This window comes from Heptranchias perlo, chromosome 18 (genome assembly GCF_035084215.1).
Source record: "Heptranchias perlo isolate sHepPer1 chromosome 18, sHepPer1.hap1, whole genome shotgun sequence".
NCBI lineage: Eukaryota > Metazoa > Chordata > Chondrichthyes > Hexanchiformes > Hexanchidae > Heptranchias > Heptranchias perlo.
Window position 1 is genome coordinate 38,320,057 of NC_090342.1, and position 20,737 is coordinate 38,340,793.

A 20,737-nucleotide genomic window follows, 5' to 3' on the forward strand; every position below is an offset into this window, starting at 1 on the left:
ACATAAACTTATAAGTAAAAACACCCATCCTCTAACACTGTTTTGACATATATTGTTTCTACTTGTACTTTACTTTCTTCCCTTTGTGTTATCTTTCTGGAGCATGTATTTACAAGCCAAAGATGATGACATGGAGGCCTGTCTACAAATTATCACCATAAAGCTGATTACTAGGAGGCAAACGGTGACCCAAAATGGTCCGCTTTCCAAAAAAGTTTTAACTGCAATTGATTCAATGATATTGTCAGGTTTGATTATTGAAGCACAATTCTCAACTAAAAAGTGCATTTGTGATTAAACCATAACAGATACAATGACAATAATAGTCAGTAATGTGAAAACCGTACAATCAGAAACAGCGACCCCCCGCACACATTACCAATAATGGCTCTGGTAAATGTTAACTCTTCTCCATTTTCTTTTTCATACAGCATGGTGACCCTTGCTGTAGTTGACACAGGATGCCCCATATGAGCACCATGAATCAGATCCTTGATGTGCTTCACTCTGAGATTAGCAGTTCTTTCGCCCATCACAAAACTGATAGCATCCATTACATTGGATTTCCCTGTTGGTGAAAGCAAAAAAACCAAATAAAAATATTCACCTTAAAAAAACAGGTATTACAGCACAAAACCAATACTCTATATAGTCATACTCAATATACCATTATTTTTAAATCTTTAAAACACAACCGTGACAGCAAGCAAATCAATTCCCATCAATTATCTTTTTCCACTGCAAAGGTTAATAATAGACATTTGGTTGAAAGAACTTGCATTGATACAGCCTTTCACAATCTCAAGATGTTCCAATTTGATAGGAATGCTAGGGGAGGTTATTTTAAAGATTCTATTTGATGTTCAAGACTCCATTCTATAGTTAAGACAGTTTTTGCAGAATCTGTAGAATATCAACAAATCAGCTCAAATCTGCGAGGCCGTACCGACTGTCGTCATAAAAGATGGCCTTATGTAGTTTTATATAAACAGAATTATGCATTCTATATACATTTTACAACTATGTTTACCTTTTCTGAACATGTCAGGACAGATTTGTAATGAAGAGGTGTGATGTAACAGCCTTTTAGCTGAGGATAAAAAGCAAGACAACTGTATGAAAGTTAGAGAAGATCGGGGGGGGGGGGGGGGGGGTGGCGGCAGAAAAGAGAGGTAATCACCCCGTGACTGAACTCAGCAACTGTAACTAAGACCTCCCGCAGCCTTCGCATCGTTATGTGTGTTGTGGGTATCATTTCTTCTAATAAAATCTGTAAACAAAGCCTGATGCAGAGCAAAGCCCCCTCTACAATGTCCCATCAAACATTCCACATAGTGACAGCCATAGCATAGTGAAATCAAGAGTGTTGTCAGCAGACATATGAAAGCTGACACCATGCTTAAAAATGTCACTGAAGAATATATATGTGAGAAATGGGGAGTCAAGGGTGGAGTAGTGGCACATTAGAGGTAATGGCATAGGAGAAGGCACTGCAAGAAATGTGCTTCTTACAATGGGACAGATAGAAAAGCAACTATGAAAGTCTTAGAGGTGGACCTCCAAGGAAGATGATGATGATGATCAAGGATGCAATTATCAACCAGGGAAGTTGAGGGACCAACATGTCATCATCACAATCGACATGACAGCACTGGCAGCTTTCACGAGGATGATTTTCTTGCTATGGATAAGGCAACAGCAACGTTTGAAGGGATTTGAACAGGCGATGGTGGCCATGGTGATGGGTGCTGATGACATTATAGGATCTTGTTGAAGCAGGGTAGGTGCAAATGGAGAGGGTGGAAGGGTCAAGAGTGGACTTTTTAAAAAAAATTGGTGAATGGCAGCAGTTTTGAGGAGACAGGGTTAAAAGGAGCCATGTGAAAAATACCCACTTCAATATTTCTCCAGACTGCATTTACTGATCCATACTGGTCTTGCACACCCACCTGTCTCGTGTATTGAATTAATGTCACATCCGACGGAGACAGTTGAGAAGATTACTAGATCCACACAAAATGCCCTGAGTTTCAACCACCTTAGTCTAAAATCAATTTATCTTTAGGTACATTCACTCAGCCCAGAGAATCTTCTGAAATGCTATGGACCCCTCAATTCAGGTCTCCAGCTCCAGATAGACCCTACACTGCTGATACCTGGAGAGATTTTATCACTCATTCCCCTCGAGGAGACAGATACAGTTCTGTCTCTCCCTGGGGTGCTAACACGTATTGTACAGTGTCTCAGACAGAAATTAGTCAGATAAAACAGGTAGTGGGTAGAGGCAAGTCTTATCATACAATGATACAACATAGAAGGAGACCATTCGTGCCTCTTTGGTAGAGCTATCCAATTAGTCCCATTCCCTTGCTCGTTCCCCGCAGTCCCACAAACGTTCCCCTTTCGAGTATCTGTCCAATTCCCTTTTGAAAGTTATTATTGCATCTGCTTCCACCACCCTTTCAGGTAGTGCATTCCAGATCATAACAACTCACTGTGTAAAAAAATTCCCCTCATCTCACCGTTAGCTCTTTTGCCAACAACATTAATCTGTGACCTCTGGTTACTATCCTTCCTGCCACTAGAAAGGTTCTCCTTATTTACTCTATCAAAACCCTTCATCATTTTGAAAACTTCTATTAAATCTCCCCTGAATCTTCTCTGCTCTAAGAAGAACAACTCCAATTTCTCTGGATACGAACGAGATTTGTTCCAGGGTCTGCCCTTGGATCTAAGCACGATGTTCCCGGACAGTCGGCCTGGGAAGGCGGGGACGCGCGGTTTATTACCTGATCCATTCGGACCGATGATGCAGTTAAACCGCATGAACGGCCCAATCAACTGCCGGCCACGCCACGACTTGAAGTTTTCTACTTCGATTAACTGTAAAGTGCCCATTCCGAAAGCCTGGCGGTTGAACGCTAAATATTATTGTTTTAAATACTGTTAGAAATTTCTGTCACAAGGCACGAACGTCTCTCCGGCATCGAACACCCTCAATTGGCGCCAAGTTCGCAATGAAAACGCACGAACTCACGAGTATGAGCGCGAGAGTAGATATCGCGAGAACTAGAGATATTCAACGGCAACGTGACCGAAGAAACGATATCGCGAAAATTTCCGAGATGTCGTTTCTGTTCCCCTGTCGCCTAGCAACATTTTTGTTTACATACGCATTGCCCAAGTAAAATATGCCTGCACTTGTGAGCGAGCCTTGGACTTGAAGAGGGGAGGGGGAAGGGTAAAATAGACAAGTATCTCCTTGATCAACATATTGTTGCAGACAATAAGTTACCTGTTACTGATTTGTTTGCTTTTAAAGATCGTTGTTTCTTGTTGAATTGTATAAATTTAAATCTTGGTTTGGTCGTTTTAAGTGTAAGAGAATAATACCCAGACTCTGAAAGATGTACAAACTGGATGGTCCGGTTGATTTGAAAGAGGCTGCCATTATAGCGAGAAGAAGAGACTTGGAATTACAGAGGCAGAACAGGGTTTTTAATGTCAGACTCAGAACAATTGGGGTAAGTGTGGAATGTGTAGAATTTTCCCTTTATATAATGTATAATATAATTTTATCGTGCATTATAATCCGGAGTTTTTACTGATATGTGACTTGTTACAAGAATTCTGGAAGTAAGGCGAATACCTAACTTACTTGGAGATGACCGTTCACCTGAGGAAGGAGGAAGCCTCCGAAAGCTTGTGGAATTTAAAATAAATTTGTTGGACTATAACTTGGTGTTGTAAAATTGTTTACAATTACTTGGAGATGGTGATATAAAGATTAAAGAAAACATAATCTGTTATTTATTTTGTCAGTACCAATTAATGTTAGAATGTAAAAATGTGCTATCTCAAAATATTTGAAACACATTTGTCCTCAGTATCTTTAGAGAAATAGAAATGCCCCTGACTAAAACATGTTTTATACTTGAACATCAAGCATTCTGGAAATAGAAGGACCATTTAATAGAGTATAAAATCAATCCACCTAAAAGTACTTTTGATTATATCATGTTTTAGGTTAAAAAAATCATGCACAGGTTAATAATCCTATTAAAACAGATCACAAAGAAATTTTCTCTTGGCTCCGAGTTGGGTTGTATTTTGAGCTTTGCCACCAGTAAATTGTAAATGCAAACAGTGCCATTGATTGCATATATTTAAATATTACTTTATAGTGAACATTATTCCAGATGTGCAGAGTTTGTGTGGACCATAGCAATAGACAAGCAGACTGCAAGGAATTTGTACAAATATTTTTTAAATGTATACTGAACTTTTTTTTAAAAGATTGATCAACAGGCATTGGATGGCCAAATCAATGATAGGAAAATTCAGGAAGAGACAGAAGCTAGAAAACACACAGCCTTTGGTAAGTTCTAGACTCCTGATGATTTAAGGGAGTGAGTAAGCTGGTGATTAGATGACTAAAATACCACCTCTTCCTCCTCCTGTCCAGTGTCCATTCAGGTACATGCAAATGTCTGGCCATGAGAGAAAATACAGAAATGATCCTCTTTGATAGCTGCCAAGAGCCAAAAGTAAAAACAAAGCATCTTTCAAACCCAGTTCCCAAAGGAAATGAGTCCAGATAAAATTTCCAAAGTATGGTTGGCATCAGTTTATTAGAACATAAGAAAAAATCTTCTTTTAATGTTAGCTTCCAATCTCTCCCCTCCATCCTATTTCTCTGCCACAAACTTTTTTGTTGCTGTCTTAGTTTATCAATACTACTATGGCCATTCCTGCTTTCAGTTTTCCTCTCATGCTCCTTCTAAATTGCAAATATGCTATCCTACATGCTCATCCATCCTGCATCTCCACGCTGTTGAAATCAAGACTCATTGCACTGTCTCCTACTCTAATACATTGTTTCACAGGATCTCAAAACTGTGGAACTCTTTACTTCCCCGGTTTTCCCTTCCTCATGCACTGTATAGGCATTTAAAACCTAAGCTTGGCATTACCTAAATATTACTGCAACTCTACCCTTGAACCTTAGTAGGCTCCTGCACTACTCGTCTTAGCCCTTCACTTAGCTATTTCTATTAAAGTAAAAGTTATTAGAAAGGCCATTCAGGTCATCAAGCTATAAACTATTGCAAGCTATCATTTGGACAACAATTTCACTTACTAAATCTCACGTCCTTACATGCTTTTACCCCACAAAATGCCTCACATAGCATATAATTGTTTGGTGCATGCATCAAGTCATCAAACCCATTATAGTATGACTGCTGACACAGGGTTTTATTACATGTCATGGTAACCAAAGGTAATTCTTTTTGCAATTTTTTCCAGGATAAGACAGCTCATAACATGAGGGAGAGCTGCAACAGGTGACTGTCCCCCAAATCTTGAAACTGTTACTCTGCTGTGAGGAAGAAGCTCTTTAAATTCTGGGGTGGGAGGGCATAGAGTATGTCATAAATGGAGAAGTAGGACCCAGAAGGGCATTTTCAAGCTGCAGGTTCATGTTGAACTTTTGCTTCTCTTCTTTCCCCTCTTGCTTTAACTGTCAGCAGACCGTGGGAGGGTCAAGCTTAAGATGGGTCAAATGGCCTTCCTTATCTGTATTCATCATGTGAACAATATTGTTACACCACATCTAAACTTCATAGTGTCTTGTGCTAAATCTCAATGCAAGGACAACGAAAGATTTACAGAACCCTACCTTTAGCTGCTTCCTTTTGCAGTCATTAGTTCCAATTCAATCATACTTCCTATGAATTCTGATTCATTACAGTTTGTCCCATTGATGAATTTTGAACATTGTGACAGTATAAATAATCATCAAGTCCTGAAATTTCTCAGGGCTGTTTTATGCTGCAGTTGCAATGGAGGGGTGGGGTCAGCTTTTTGGATGAAATGACAAGTCATCAGGCACAATTATTCAATGACTCTCTAATTCTTTCACCTGAATCCTGTGTTTGGAACTCCCTACACAAGCCTTACTCACATCCAACCCTTTAAAGCTCCATACCCTCTTGTGACAGGGTCCTTCCAGCACTTCCTCTCTCTACTACATCAGCTGTTTGCTGCTATCTGGGAGATGTCGTTCACATACTTGCCTTCACCTAATGCTGTTAATCTTGTTGAAGAAACAACCTGCTCACAATGCCTGGAAGAGGCAGTGGAATATCAGACATCAGATATCCAATGCCATACAAAAAGCAGGCAATGGAGCTGCTGGGAGGATACTCCACCTTGGCTGTAGGACATGACTAGGTTGAAGGGCTGGTACCAGCTCCACATGAATGGGTGCAAAGCAGTACCTACATCTGCTTCACTATAAAGAACCCAGCTGGCAGAAAATTCTAGACCTGTCTCTATCTTGTCAGTGTCTCTGGGTGCTCTGCAAACCCATTCTTGGTTCATTTCCTCTACTACAGATCTATCTCAACAACTCGATTGTGGGGGCGGGGGGGGAGAGGGGGAGGGGCAGATGAGGTGGAAACAAATTACCTATTGGTTGATTATGGTGATGAAGAGGAAGATGGTGAAGAACCTGGTCCATCTGCCTCTGGTCATCCCAGATCAATTCGATCCCGTCCTTCACTGTCCCACTCACCAACTCAAAAACTCTCACCTGGGGGGATCAAGATATTGGGATGGGGAATTTACACTGTGTGATTCACAGATCATGAGGAAGCCAGAAAGCTGAGAAGCCAGAGGATTCCAATCTCATGGGACTTGCTATGAAAAATAGGATATTCAAAGACCATCACATCTTTGTTAAGGCACTGAGGTCACTCACCAGGATGTGCAGCAGATAGCAGGGATTATGGTGGGGTTCACTGCACTCATGTGGCAACATCAGGAAAGTATTTTCCTTGTTGCAGACATCAGTGGACCATGTGTCAGCTTCATTTTAGTCTGTGACCCTCGCTCACTCTGCAGCAGTGGTCCAGCACATGTATGTGCCTTGACCTCGTAAGCATAGATTCCAACCCTTGAGACCATGGAGAATAGACTTGAGAGAATCATTTAGTCTGGTCTTCTGACACTTAGCATCGGCTTGCAGGAGAAACTCTTTTTCAGGCTTTGAGGAACTGGTGGGAACCATCAGACCTGCCCGCCCGCTGATTAGTGGCCAACCTGAACCTGGACCCAGTACCTGCAGCATGACTGCAATCGACTGACATGATGCAACTGTGTCTCAAGATAGCAGTGTATGCCAGACCTCTGGCGTAGCCGCTCTGAGGCCTACTCAAAAGCCATGCAAGAAGCAAGGCCATACTGCTCAGGCAGTCGCACAAAAGATGCAGCTAACAGCGATCCTTCCCTGGACTCAGCTGTGATGAGACAAGGGCCACCTTAAGCTCATTCCAATCCAGCAGACAGACATCTCTCGTGACAGTGAACCTCAATTGACACTTAGGAGAAGCATCAAGCATCAACACTGGCATCTACCCAACAATGTGGAAAATTGCCCAGGTATGTCCTGTCCACAAAAAGCAGGACAAATCGAATCCGGCCAATTACCGCCCCATCAGTCTACTATCAATCATCAGCAAAGCGATGGAAGGTGTCATCGACAGTGCTATCAAGCGGCACTTACTCACCAATAACCTGCTCACCGATGCTCAGTTTGGTTTCCTCCAGGACCACTCAGCTCCAGACCTCATTACAGCCTTGGTCCAAACATGGACAAAAGAGCTGAATTCCAAAGGTGAGGTGAGAGTGACTACCCTTGACATCAAGGCAGCATTTGACCAAGTGTGGCACCAAGGAGCCCTAGAAAAATTGAAGTCAATGGGAATCAGGGGGAAAACTCTCCAGTGGCTGGAGTCATACCTAGCACAAAGGAAGATGGTAGTGGTTGTTGGAGGTCAATCTTCTCAGCCCCAGGACATTGCTGCAGGAGTTCCTCAGGGCAGTATCCTGGGCCCAACCATCTTCAGTTGCTTCATCAATAACCTTCCCTCCATCATAAGGTCAGAAATGGGGATGTTTGCTGATGATTGCACAGTGTTCAATTGCATTCGCAACCCCTCAGATAATGAAGCAGTCCGAGCCCGCATGCAGCAAGACCTGGACAACATCCAGGCTTGGGCTGATAACTGGCAAGTAACATTCGCACCAGACAAGTGCCAGGCAATGACCATCTCCAACAAGAGAGAGTCTAACCAACTCCCCTTGACATTCAACGGCATTACCACCACCGAATCCCCCACCATCAACATCCTGGGGTTCACCATTGACCAGAAACTTAACTGGACCAGCCATATAAATACTGTGGCTACAAGAGTAGGTCAGAGGTAGGGTATTCTGCAGCGAGTGACTCCACAAAGCCTTTCCACCATCTACAAGGCACAAGTCAGGAGTGTGATGGAATACTCTCCACTTGCCTGAATGAGTGCAGCTCCAACAACACTCAAGAAGTTCGACACCATCCAGGACAAAGCAGCTCGCTTGATTGGCACCCCATCCACCATCCTAAACATTCACTCCCTTCACCACCGGTGCACTGTGGCTGCAGTGTGTACCATCCACCGGATGCACTGCAGCAACTCGCCAAGGTTTCTTCGACAGCACCTCCCAAACCCGCGACCTCTACCACCTAGAAGGACAAGAGCAGCAGGCACATGGGAACAATACCACCTGCACGTTCCCCTCCAAGTCACACACCATCCTGACTTGGAAATATATCGCTGTTCCTTCATCGTCGCTGGGTCAAAATCCTGGAACTCCCTTCCTAACAGCACTATGGGAGAACCTTCACCACACGGACTGCAGCGGTTCAAGAAGGCGGCTCACCACCACCTTCTCAAGGGCAATTAGGGATGGGTAATAAATGCTGTCCTCGCCAGCGACGCCAACATCCCATGAACGAATAAAAAAAAAGATAGATCATAAGAAAACACATTTAGGCATCCAGGGGAAACAGGATGAGAAGAATAAGGGCCTTATATTGAAGTTGAATTGGGAAAAGCATTGTTTGAATTGGTTCTCTTGTTCTATGAGCTCAGTTTTCACAAGGTCCATTCGGGGTGAAATGGCATGTTTGTGTAGTGAGAAACAAAGACAAATGTTTTGTAATAGAAGGTTTGGAGTAAGCATGAAGATTGGAGAGAAGTGATGATGAACATTTTCACAGAGGACAGCTTTAATCTGAGGAGAATGTATTCCTAGTAATCTGCCTACAAATTTCCCTGGCAATGGAGAAGGTAGCCTCCTCCCTAGCTGATATTACAGAAGTCCCACGTGGCCTGGAATGAGCCGATGGCATAAAAGTTAGGAACTGTACTCACTTTGATAACCACTGGAAAGCTATTTGGGCAGCAGGTCCGTATGCTGAAGCTGGCACAGGTCATCCACTGCTTCCTTTGTAAATCAAAGTCTGAAAGCACAGTTCCTCACTCATTCTCCCATAAGATCTCCTGAGCCTATAGACTCACAGTAGGGTTTAGTAGCAGGTTGGTCTCATCCTTCTGCGATGCTGCCCCACTCTCTTTTGTTCTCTTCTGGTCTCCTCCTCCAAGATTGCATACAGAGGAATTTCCATAGGGACACCCATGTTGCTCTGAAGTATTCCCTACTCTGGGTGGGGTTTGACAATTTGCAGGTGAGTAGAATCCCTCACTGTCAGTTTTAAAGTCCACCTTAGTGACTTCCTATGATAAAAACAATTTGCGAAAAATTCAGGAAAACCTGAGATATGGGTCAAAGTTGTACAGGCACTAGGCAGCTTTAAATGCAGCACCTCCCAGGATCAACCAACCCCAGCAAGCCTCCATGCCTCATTTGTCTGGTCATAAGTTACACTGAGCGCAATGGCGGTTGAAAAGATGGGAATTCAGATGTATGATGTCATCCCATCATTTCCATAACATTTACATGTCTCTGCTGCTGAAGGGCAAGTGGAGAAATCAGTTCCCCACCCCCACCCAAGTCAGAAATTATGTCGGGCGGAAAAGTGGGTGAAGCCCGGTGGGAATGGATCCCAACCCAATTTGTGCACTGGTAATGATTGCCCTCACTGGGATTACCCCGATAATACCGAAAACTCTTGAGAAATGTTTGAGCTAAGAAGTTCACAAAAGTGTATATAAAATAAGTAGAGGGTGAGGAGTAGAGCAATGACATTGAACAATGAGTTTCACTGGCATCAAGAGCCTCACCAAGTAGACACCCTTTACATATGAGTTCAGACAGAAAGTTTCAATGATTAATCAATCTGTGGGTCATCACAGCCAATCTCAATCTGACCTCTGCTGATGTGCATGCTCGAGCAGAGCCCCCGGGCAGTAACCAAGTATGGGATCCCTCATTAGCCATGGGGCGCTGAGGCCAATTGTAGCACCCAACTGTTAACTGTAACACATTTACCTGAGGAAGGAGGAAGCCTCCGAAAGCTTGTAGATTTCAAATAAAAATTGTTGGACTATAACTTGGCGTTGTAAAATTGTTTACAAGTAACTAATTTAGTACAAGCTAGTAATTGAAGTGGTTTCTTGTCCATATGGCTCAGAATACACAAATTGTATTGGCAATATAGGCAAACAGTACAACCGTAACAATGTCAAAAGAAATACACTGAATTAAGAAAAACTAATGGATTGTTTAGATGGTGCAGATATCAAATGACTTTCTTTTAAAATATTTTAATTGTTGAATGTATGCATTTTTAACACATTGGCAAAAGATGCCTTCTGTGAGTTCGCCCCCCCCAACCTCTCCACACACAAAAAAGCGAATAATACGTGTGATGCCACATTGCTTCTCTTATGTTTTGCTGCAGCTAACGATTTGATTCGACATGATGAAACGATGTGCCTCATGGATGAACGGCACAAACGTGACATGATGAACTTAAACAAGGCTGTTTCTGAATTCCGTCTGTGCTACCAGAAGCCTGAAACGCGTCGTGAGTTTGATTTGAATGATCCACAGGCTCTAAGAAAAGATGTCCCTGCCCGAATTTCAGACACTGACCCTCGCTGCACAGTATCCAGTATACAAAAGCTTCCTGGGGAAGACTTACAACAGCAAGCACGGATTAGACGTCAGCAGGAACAGATCAAGGAGTGGTCACTAGCACAGCAGAAAGAGCTGAAGAATGCTTTGGAAGACCAGAAGTTTGCAAGTTAGTAGAATTAGAAAGTAAAACTCAACCCCGTGATATGACTGCCATGTAATGAATGGCCAATTGTAGAAGAGGCTACTTGGACACTTTCTGTGGAGAAGTGCCTCTCGTCTGTTCTGTGGCTCCTTCAGATAGAACTGTACAGATTCAAAGTTATATCCCAGTGTATTGAAGCACTAATTATCACATTGCATTTAATAATTTACTTCCCACTCCTGAACACAGCAGCAAGGTCCCACAATGAGATGAATGACCAGTTAATGTGCTTTTGGTGTTGGTTGAGGGACAGATGTTGGCCAGGACACCAGGAGAACTTCTTGCTCTTCTTCATATAGAGCTGATTTTCTGAATGCACACCACTGGCTGCCTGGTCCGTTGGCTGCACAAATTGGATGAATTCCGCTGGATTTTCTGTCCATTTCTTTCAATGGATGAAAAATTGTAGGAAACGTGTCCATGATTTCCAAATATGTGTGGCCGGCAGGTGAGGTGCCCTGCTTGCTGCATAATTTCCAAAAATTGACTCTGTAGTGCCATGGGATTTTGAACACCTGCCTGAACAGGAAGATGTGGATTTGGTTTATGTCTCATCAAAGAATGGAAATGGATATGAGAAATTAAACACTGTTACACCGCATCAGGGAATGTGCTTGTGATTCATGTAAGCTATATTGTTTGGGCAGTGGAGAGCTTTATTCAGTCTATGCCCTGTAATGTATCTGATCTGCCACTACAGTAGAAAGATTTGCCATTCCTATTCATTGGTTCCTTTGAGGAGAAAAAAACAGTGAAATCTGAAGTAAAAAAGATAATCTTCCTAAGTTTATACCTTGTGTGATTTTTGTTTTGTTTTTCCAGATAGACTGTATGATAAGAATAGGATATCTCTGGATCAAAGAGCTTGTGAACTGCAACAAATGGAAGAAGACACTAGGAGAGCTGTTACTGTAGCAACAAAAGATTTCAATAGGGCACAGGTTTCACTTTTATTCCCATCTTTTTTTGTTTTTGGTTAGTGACTAGATCAACAGCAAGCATTTCATTTGTCTTGCATGACTCACATCTCCATGCTCCTCCTTATTCATAAAAATGCCTCCCTTGTATAAGATGCACTTTCACAAGTTGACAAGATGGGTGCAACTGCTCATCAGTAGTGCTATCAGTCACCAGTTCATTCTTTTTTGTTGAGAAAGCAAGGCCCTGGATATGAATGTAACTTTGGTGAGAGATCATATTATTTTACTTTGTTTGGAAGTACACAGTACCAGACCCTATCAAGGGCTTTGGAGATGTCAAGTCAATGACAGATGATTCATCTATGTGTTCAAAGGCAGAGTTCCATAAGTGCATAATATTGGTAACAAGATCATCAATGTGTGGTCATACTGGCAATCATGGATTAAAGCAGAATTTTCAAGGTCATGGATAATTTGAACATTAGCAACAGGTTTCATTAATTTAAAAGCTACCAATGTAGAGGAAATAGAGTAGTTATTTGAAGGAGAAGAGGGATCACCTTTTTCAGAGTGGGGTGAACATGAACAAAATTAAAAAGGGAAGAAAGATGGACTAGAAGAAATTAGACTGAAGACACAGTATAGGATAGAATTATATTTTGAGGATAATTTGTCGAATACCACCAGAACCAAAGATATAATTGGAGTCCAGAGAGCAGAGAATAAAATAGGCATTGCAGGGCTTTATTTTAAATACATGGGATTGAGGTATCAAATCTGATCATCCATTTTTTTCCTCACACCTCTGAACAGATTCAAGTCTTAACCTGAGGCTGAGGGGTAGGCTTAGGCCAGTACTGAGATATGGAGCTCATATTGTTTAACCGGCATTAGATTTGTTAAATTTATACATTTGAATCTAATATATTTTTTCTGCACTACACAAAGTATTGGATTCCAATCTATGGAAAGGAAAATCGGGAGAGCTGTATAACGGGCTGCTGATCCGATACCACCCTTTTTACACTGTTGCTAAAAATTAAAATCACCCCCCGTGGTTTCTCAGATTTGAATGCCAATTTTGATTGAACTTGATCTTGCTAGGTGCTTCCACAATTGGCAGACAGCCAGACAGTGGACTTCAGGTAGTGGGCTATTGGCCAGGAAACTGGTCTTGCACCGAAAAACCTGCACAAAATGGGCTGCTTGTCTGGTACGCACGCCCGAAAGTGGTGGCTCAAGGCTAGTTTGAAATTGGGCCTACGGCCTCATCTGTACAATACCGGAGGGCTGCAGATGCCAACCAGACGTCCCAAAGCAGCTTGCTGTTTGGGGCCTTCTCAAAATCTGCTCCTCTGCTTTCACGTTAAGGTAAGTTTAAAAAAAAACTTACCTTTAAAGGGACCGCTGGTTAGGCAGCAGTTCATCTGGAAAAAATTAGCAGAGCATCCACAGCATATGCTGTGCCTAGTTTCTGCTGAATTTGGCAGCGAGGTCCTGGAACATGCAGTGGACCCCAGATTAGCATATTGAAGCGGCATAGTGCCTGTTTTAGGCGGACACCCCAGGAACTTTGAAGTCAATTTGGCAGCAAACGCACTTCAGGGGAATCGGGCACTTGAGATTGCGGCCGGAAATTGGTGTCCCCAATGTGAATTTTGCGTTCGAAAAATGGGTGCAACAGGGACCAATTTTCCTCCCATCATGTTTTGAGGTAGTGGCTTGGAGAGCTTGCAGGAGAAAATCTGCCTCACCAGTACGGGACCTATATAGAGGGGGTAATTTGAACTTTGGGTGAAAGTATAAAATGGGTGATATCAAATTGGCCCCCCTGTTTACACCCTGCCCAAATTTTCCCTCCGTTGACTTTAATGGAAGGGAAAATCGGGCGTGGTGTATAATGGCCGACTAATTTGATACCGTCCATTTCACAACATTGCCGAAAGTTAAAATTACTCCCAGTAAGTAGAATGGGGAGACAAGTAAATGCACATTTTGCTTCTTGATTCTACCATATTTCCCAGAGAAGGGGGGAAAAAAAAGCTCTGGAGAGCTAATCAATTATTTTTATTTTGATGTGGTTTAGGCAACTGAATCAGCTACAAAACGTAAGCTTGAAAAACTTCAAGAGCAAGAAGATAATTTAATTGAAATTGAAAACCATCTTCATAGTGACTTACTAACAGAAAACCCAAAACAGGCAATAAGCGCCTTTGGACCAAATCGTGTCATTGTGCATCGCTGGAAAGGAATGACGCAAGATCAAGTGGATGAAGTCATTCGCAAACAGAAGCAACAAGTCCAAGAGAAAAAGGTACAAATATCAGCTGACTCCAATTTTGCCCCTGTTCCCTGCAACTTGCCTAAAAGTGCAGATTTATATTTCATACACTTCCACTGGCATTGGAGCCTTCTGTTGCCTTGACCAAGTGACCATTCTTCATGTGTGAACAAGGATAGTGAGTGGTAACAGGCTAATTGATTATGAACCCAATTATTTTTGCTTTTGTTAATCCTACTTGTTAATAAATTTGATTCATAGTTTTTCACCTGAGCATTAAGGGCCAATTTTACAAGTGAATGCTGCTGGTTGGGAACTTTGCCTGCTGGCCACACGTATTGGGAAATAGCAGGAACACTGCCCACAATTTCCCTGTATGCTTGGCCAACAGGTGAGGCTCCCTGCTGGTAGCAAACATTCATAAAATAGGCCTATGTAATAATGATGTATTTTCTGCCAGTTTTAGAGCGATCTGAATTGTATGGTGATAATTCAGTGCAGATATGAATAGTAAATAGGTTTGTTGTGCACCCACTTCTAAGTTTGTGTATAATAACCTGATACCTACACAAGCACACTTTACAGCAATGGTCACTGGATGGTGATCAGGAGTGGGAACTCTAATTCTTTTTACCACTCTCCCTAGCCTGAGGACACTGAGGCCAATTCTCATGTTTGCGCTGTTGCCCTTGCTGAAATCAGCTAAATCAGATCAGACTAGGGATCAAACAGTGTCCTTTCTGGACTGTATGGAGTAGTGCTGTATTGCATGGAATTTACCCACTGAGCCATTAGAGTCTCTGTGATGTGAAATATCCTGAGACAATATTGGCACGATTTGAGCTCACTCCAGATACTTTGCATGCTGAGGACAAAACTGTTTCCATATACAAGCCCTTGCTCCCTATAATCCAAAATGTGTTATTATACACAAACTTAGAAGTGGGTGCACAACAAACCTATTTACTATTCATATCTGCACTGAATTATCACCATACAATTCAGATCGCTCTAAAACTGGCAGAAAATACATCATTATTACATAGGCCTATTTTATGAATGTTTGCTACCAGCAGGGAGCCTCACCTGTTGGCCAAGCATACAGGGAAATTGTGGGCAGTGTTCCTGCTATTTCCCAATACGTGTGGCCAGCAGGCAAAGTTCCCAACCAGCAGCATTCACTTGTAAAATTGGCCCTTAATGCTCAGGTGAAAAACTATGAATCAAATTTATTAGCAAGTAGGATTAACAAAAGCAAAAATAAAGACATTGGAAAATTGTCTAATTTTACCATACTTTGCTTAAATTACAGTGTCCTTTTCAAAACGAGTCCAAGCTCTAGCAGTTCTCAGTAGTGATAGTTTTAATTTGAAACAGGTATCTATGATTAGGCTGATCTCAGAGTCCTTTGCTAGCTTCCAAGAAGGGAAATTAAAAACAAGTACTACCACCCTGAGTTATAGCTTCCTGTTTCCTTTTGATGTTAAAGTGATGCAAAGGAAGATCAAAAGGCATTCAATGCAATTATATAATACTGTCAATCAAAATAGGGTTCAAAGATATCAGAGTCCTCAAAATCAGACATGCAACTGACACATCTTCAGGACGCAACCAAACTGCGAGAGTCTTTCTTGATGAGCGGCTGTTGGAACAATTGCAAAGGCCATAGACTGATATATAAGTGATTGATTACTCAATGATCAATATCAATTATTTCTCTCACCTGGATGGCTGTTGTGTCCCTCAAAACCTATAAAGCAATCAGCAATCCACATAAATAGAGGCAAGACAAGTACATTTGAAGTGACAGCTTTGTACTCGCCAAGAATGTGGATTTGCTACAAACCCTCAAAGGTAGGCTGCTCTCAGTGAGGTGCCACAAAAAAAACATTTTAGAAAAAAAACATTTTAGGCATCAGACTAGTTAAAAATTAATTTAAACTATGTAATACAGAGATTCTTAAAAAAGGGATTCTTTGATCTTTCATAAACATCAAATTGCATTTTGAAGTCTTTGACCAACATTGTGTCCACAAACATTTATGATTTAGTTTTGTGCCCTCCTTGTACCACAATAATTTGAATTAAATCAGTATGTGAATTTTCATTTTGTGGCGAGGGGAACTTAAAGAAAGAGAAAAAAACTGAGGGCAAAAGAACGGGGAAAAAGAAATTGAATTCTAATGAGAACCTTATGTACACAGTGATTTGATTACCAACTTACTATACTATGAGAAGGGACAAGAATTTTGAATGTGTTGTGTTGTGATGTTAAATTATGGTTTAAAATCTTCTTGATCCAATAAAATGATCTTAACCACAAAATGTTGCATTACATTGAATGGAAATACATGAAGTAATTTCTGTCTTTGGTAAGGTTTGAACTTAAGGAGGGACTTTTAAAAATAGTGTGGTAAAAATAGAGGATGTATAGCTGGGATGATCCAATAGAAAACTAAGAGTACCATAGTGTCATTGTGCAATACCTTGGCCCCATCTAGAATACTGTGCCCAGTCTGATCCCCTCACATGGTGGGAGATATCGTGGCCCTGGGAGAGGTTCAGAGGAGGACCACTAGATTAATACTTATTTTAAATACCTGTACCTATAATGATAGACTTGGGGATCTGGGTCTTTTTACTCTAGAAAAATGCAGAGCAAATTTAATTTAAATATTTTAAATGATGATGGGACTAGACTGTGCACATATGGGCAGATTATTTTAATTTGGTAAGTTAGGGAGAACGAGGGGACACGTGTACAACCTACATGAGTATAGAACTAGGTTAGACATCAAGAGATTTTTCTGTACCTGGAGAATCATTGACCTTTGGAATAGGTTGTCAGCTCATGCAGTGGGTGCATTATTACTGTAAATATTCAAAAGGGAGCTGAACGGGTTTTTGGGAGGAGGCTAATATGGCTGCATACAAAACATGATGGGATGTTGGATATTGTACCTCAAGGTCATTATTGTCTCCTGGGACTTGTTTTGATTGCCTTTTGGGGCTCAGAGAGCAATTTCTGAGAATTAGTTTTTCCTTGAATTGGCCTAGGGATTTTTTTACCTGATTTTTTGCCTTGCCCAGGAGATTGCATGGCTGCTACTGGATGGGAAGTATTGGGGGTTGTGTTGCCTAGTTGCACTATGCCTGAATGGGACAGACTGGTTGGAGCAACTGTTTTTTTCTGTGTGTCTTTTTCGTATGTTCATATGTTAAATCCAGTATGTTAGCCCTTTGAGTGTGTAACTCTGCAGAGACAGAATACAGAAAAGATGCAGGTTCCGATTGTTGGTGACGAGGATTACTCACAGTAACTGTTGTTAGAACAGTAAGAGAAAACAGTCTACAACCCTAAAACTGTAACAGTTGGACTCCATCTTGGGAGCTCTTGTGTGTATGAATATGTATTCAGGGTACTTGTGCTATTAGATATCTGCTGTATAAATAGTGAGATTCAACAGGTCTGAGTTCTCTAAAAGCAGGCAACAATATTCTTGTGACTGTGATGCAATGCCGCCTATCTTAGAATATTAAGACTGACAGTCTGCTTGCTGATAAACACAAAATACAACATGCAGGCCAACTGAGGGAATTCCAATGACAGTATTTTGTTTTGATTAACCATGTTGATGTTCCATGTCAGAAACTGTAGGAGCATTCAAATAACTGTTCTGAGCATGAGAATGAAATACATTACTGAAAGAATGTTGTCTTGTTTATACACAGAGACTACTGGAGGAAGAGCACCAGCGCAATGCAGAATGGGAAAGGCAACAGGTCAATGATGCTCGGGCAGCTATGCTTCTTGAACGTCAGCAGCAGCGAGTGAACCGGCAGCTCCGGAAGACGATGGACTGCCACAACATGCTGCTATGTAAGGATCATAAAGCACGGTGAGTAATTTAAGTCTGCTACTAAGGCTTTGAGAAACCACATATTAACTTAATTTACACCTGACATGTACAAGGAAGTGAATGGAGGTGACATTCCAGTAAGCTGTATAATGTAGCAGGAGTACAAGTATTGATTCCTCCAATCTGATCTAATTCCTTTCACTGTCTTATCGAAAACATACTGTCTTGAGAAAGTTCCATTTGGATGCCAAGGGTTTTCCCACAAAGACCAAGGAAGGACTAATTTTATTGGTGAATACCTGGACGCATCTGCAAACCTCTTGTGTACAAGTAGATTTCCAGCCCAGTTTCTCTGTTGGGGAAGATGCATGGCATGGAAAGATTTTGGTTGGGGAAAAGGGGAAACAAAATAATTTTTAGAAACTCATTTAAAAGTAGATAAATAAAACACACCTGACATGAGCTTCCCCATTGAAAAGCAGTTGGCACCATCTCAAAGTGTGGACTGGTTGTAGCTGTCATGTCTGGATATGGTGACAAAAGGAAAAAATGACACTGCCTGTTTTGCCCCACTATAATCATGCCAACCAATCATAATATGGCTTTGATACCAGTCTTGGCCCAAGCCATCAACTCTCCAGGCTAGAGGAGAGGAGTATGTGTAGTAGACAAGAGACTCTCAAGCACAGAAACGATTAATAATTTTTTTTTACAGGGAGAGATTTCTGAAAAATGAGGTCTACGTGAATGTTCCAACTGTCAAATATTTTGATCAGTTCAACACAACCAGCCGCTGAAATGGATGACAAGGTTATCTTTTGCCACATCCCAATATGTTAAAGGAACTGTTTTGTTTTTTTTCTCATTAAGAATTAGGCTATCTTGTTGAAAGAATCTTCATAAAAAAACTACCATGGTTTTCTACAATAATATTATTATACGTTAAATTTGTTATCATTTGGATTTTGAAATTCTTTTCCACTCGTTCAGAAGTTTGTCATATTAACCAGAGACAATGAAAAGTTTTTGAAGGGAGATATAAGGATACTGTATTTTTTAAAAACTTTCTTGTCCATATAATAAATGCTTGAAAAGAAACTCCTAATACTGCAAAATAAAAATCCACCCATCCATTTACTTCTTTGGAAATCAAACTTTCCATGATATAAGTGTTGTGGATCAGAACTCCTTAAAAAAGAATGCTGATGTGGTCTGCAAGTTGGCAGTGGTTTTAATAAAGTGATTGTATGATACTAAACAGCTGCCTCCATCTAACTGCCTCACAATAAGATCTGCGGTCATCAGGTTAGGATCAAAATGCTTTAATTAGTTTCTAACATGGCTGATTTACCCTGAAGTATGAAAAAAATCAAGAGTCCAGCTGAGACAATCATAACATTTTATTTCTTTTTTATTACACTACTTTTGTGGTTAATTTTTTTTTAAAAAGGAATTTCTTCTTGCAATGTGACCTGTCTTGTAGAATAACAATAATCCAAGGAATCTTGGCATATATAAAGGAGTAATAAAACCCTTGGCATGTGGCCAGTCTGCATATTTTCCACTGAGGGCCTGGCATATACTGAAACTCTTCTGTGGTGGTGTTGCACTGTGGAAAGTTTTAGGAGTGTAAAAGCCCTAGAAGTCAGGAACATCACAGGTATAAGCAACATACCTGCACTTCTGAATAAGAGAAAGACCATCTGTGAAGTACTCAATTGTTCAATATTTTCTTAAAAATTCTGAGGGTTTTCCTTTAATTGCATTCGTAAGATAACACACATTGAGGAACATTCACCCAAACTCCATTAAATGGCAATGCAATGTTTATCTAATAAACTGCGAGAAAAAAATAGTTGATTCTTGTCAGAGCAGACAAATGCCTTCTATCACACAAAATGCGATTCTGCATTTGTCTCCCAACCTGGGATTCACATTCTTTGAGTTCTGGACTTTTGCTCTGTGTATACTTTTCAGTTCAAGTTACAGTACTCCCTTAATCCTAAAGTCAGTCTGAACTCCTCTACAGTGTACTCTTAAGATGATCAATCTAATTCTTTTCATTTTTTTCAAATGCCTACCTCTGTTGTGAATGTAACCCTCTTCCTCTCACCAGGTAATGGTCACAGGCCTCAATTTCTGAAGGTATAACCTCTGCTCTTTTGGTCTTCCTTCAAATCTCTCCTTAGATTTGACCCACTGGTACAGTTCTTGTCATATCTGGTCCCGTTCCATCATTTGAGTTGGGTCACTCTCTCATGCAGCTCTCCAACCATAGGCCAGACATGAAAGTCAACAATATTAGCATCCTGTTTCCAACCGTAAAATTTAAGTGACAAAGTACCAATGGAGGTTTTGTCCTCAAACATATTCAGGCAGTTTGAACATTTTCTCAAAGTTCTCGCACTCCCCCTTAAGACAGAAACTTTACCGTTTGCTTCATCTGATCCTTATGTGATTAATTATCATCTGTTCCTGTCTTGTGAGGAGCTTGTTTGTATCACCAAAAATAATGTAAGTGCAATTTCATACAACCCGGCAACTT

The 20,737-nt window shown here is 41.1% G+C and overlaps 2 protein-coding genes across 2 annotated transcripts in view; one reads left to right on the forward strand and one right to left on the reverse strand.

Moving 5' to 3' along the window:
- LOC137334463 (structural maintenance of chromosomes protein 1B-like) overlaps nt 1–2,990 on the reverse strand; it is a 99,420-nt gene extending 96,430 nt beyond the window's left edge. The window contains exons 1-2 of the mRNA XM_067999143.1: nt 2,790–2,990; nt 380–568 (exon numbers count right to left, since the gene is read on the reverse strand). Of these exons, the coding sequence (XP_067855244.1) occupies nt 380–568; nt 2,790–2,898 (298 nt within the window). The 5' untranslated portion in view covers nt 2,899–2,990. The remainder of the gene's footprint in view (nt 1–379; nt 569–2,789) is intronic.
- Nucleotides 2,991–3,190: 200 nt separating this feature from the next.
- ribc2 (RIB43A domain with coiled-coils 2) lies at nt 3,191–19,441 on the forward strand. The gene is made up of 7 exons (XM_068000090.1): nt 3,191–3,524; nt 4,297–4,378; nt 10,751–11,095; nt 11,954–12,072; nt 14,138–14,365; nt 18,065–18,231; nt 18,908–19,441. Exons 1-7 carry the CDS (start codon nt 3,408–3,410, stop codon nt 18,987–18,989), a joined length of 1,140 nt encoding a protein of 379 aa, XP_067856191.1. The 5' UTR covers nt 3,191–3,407; the 3' UTR covers nt 18,990–19,441.
- Nucleotides 19,442–20,737: the final 1,296 nt, after the last annotated feature.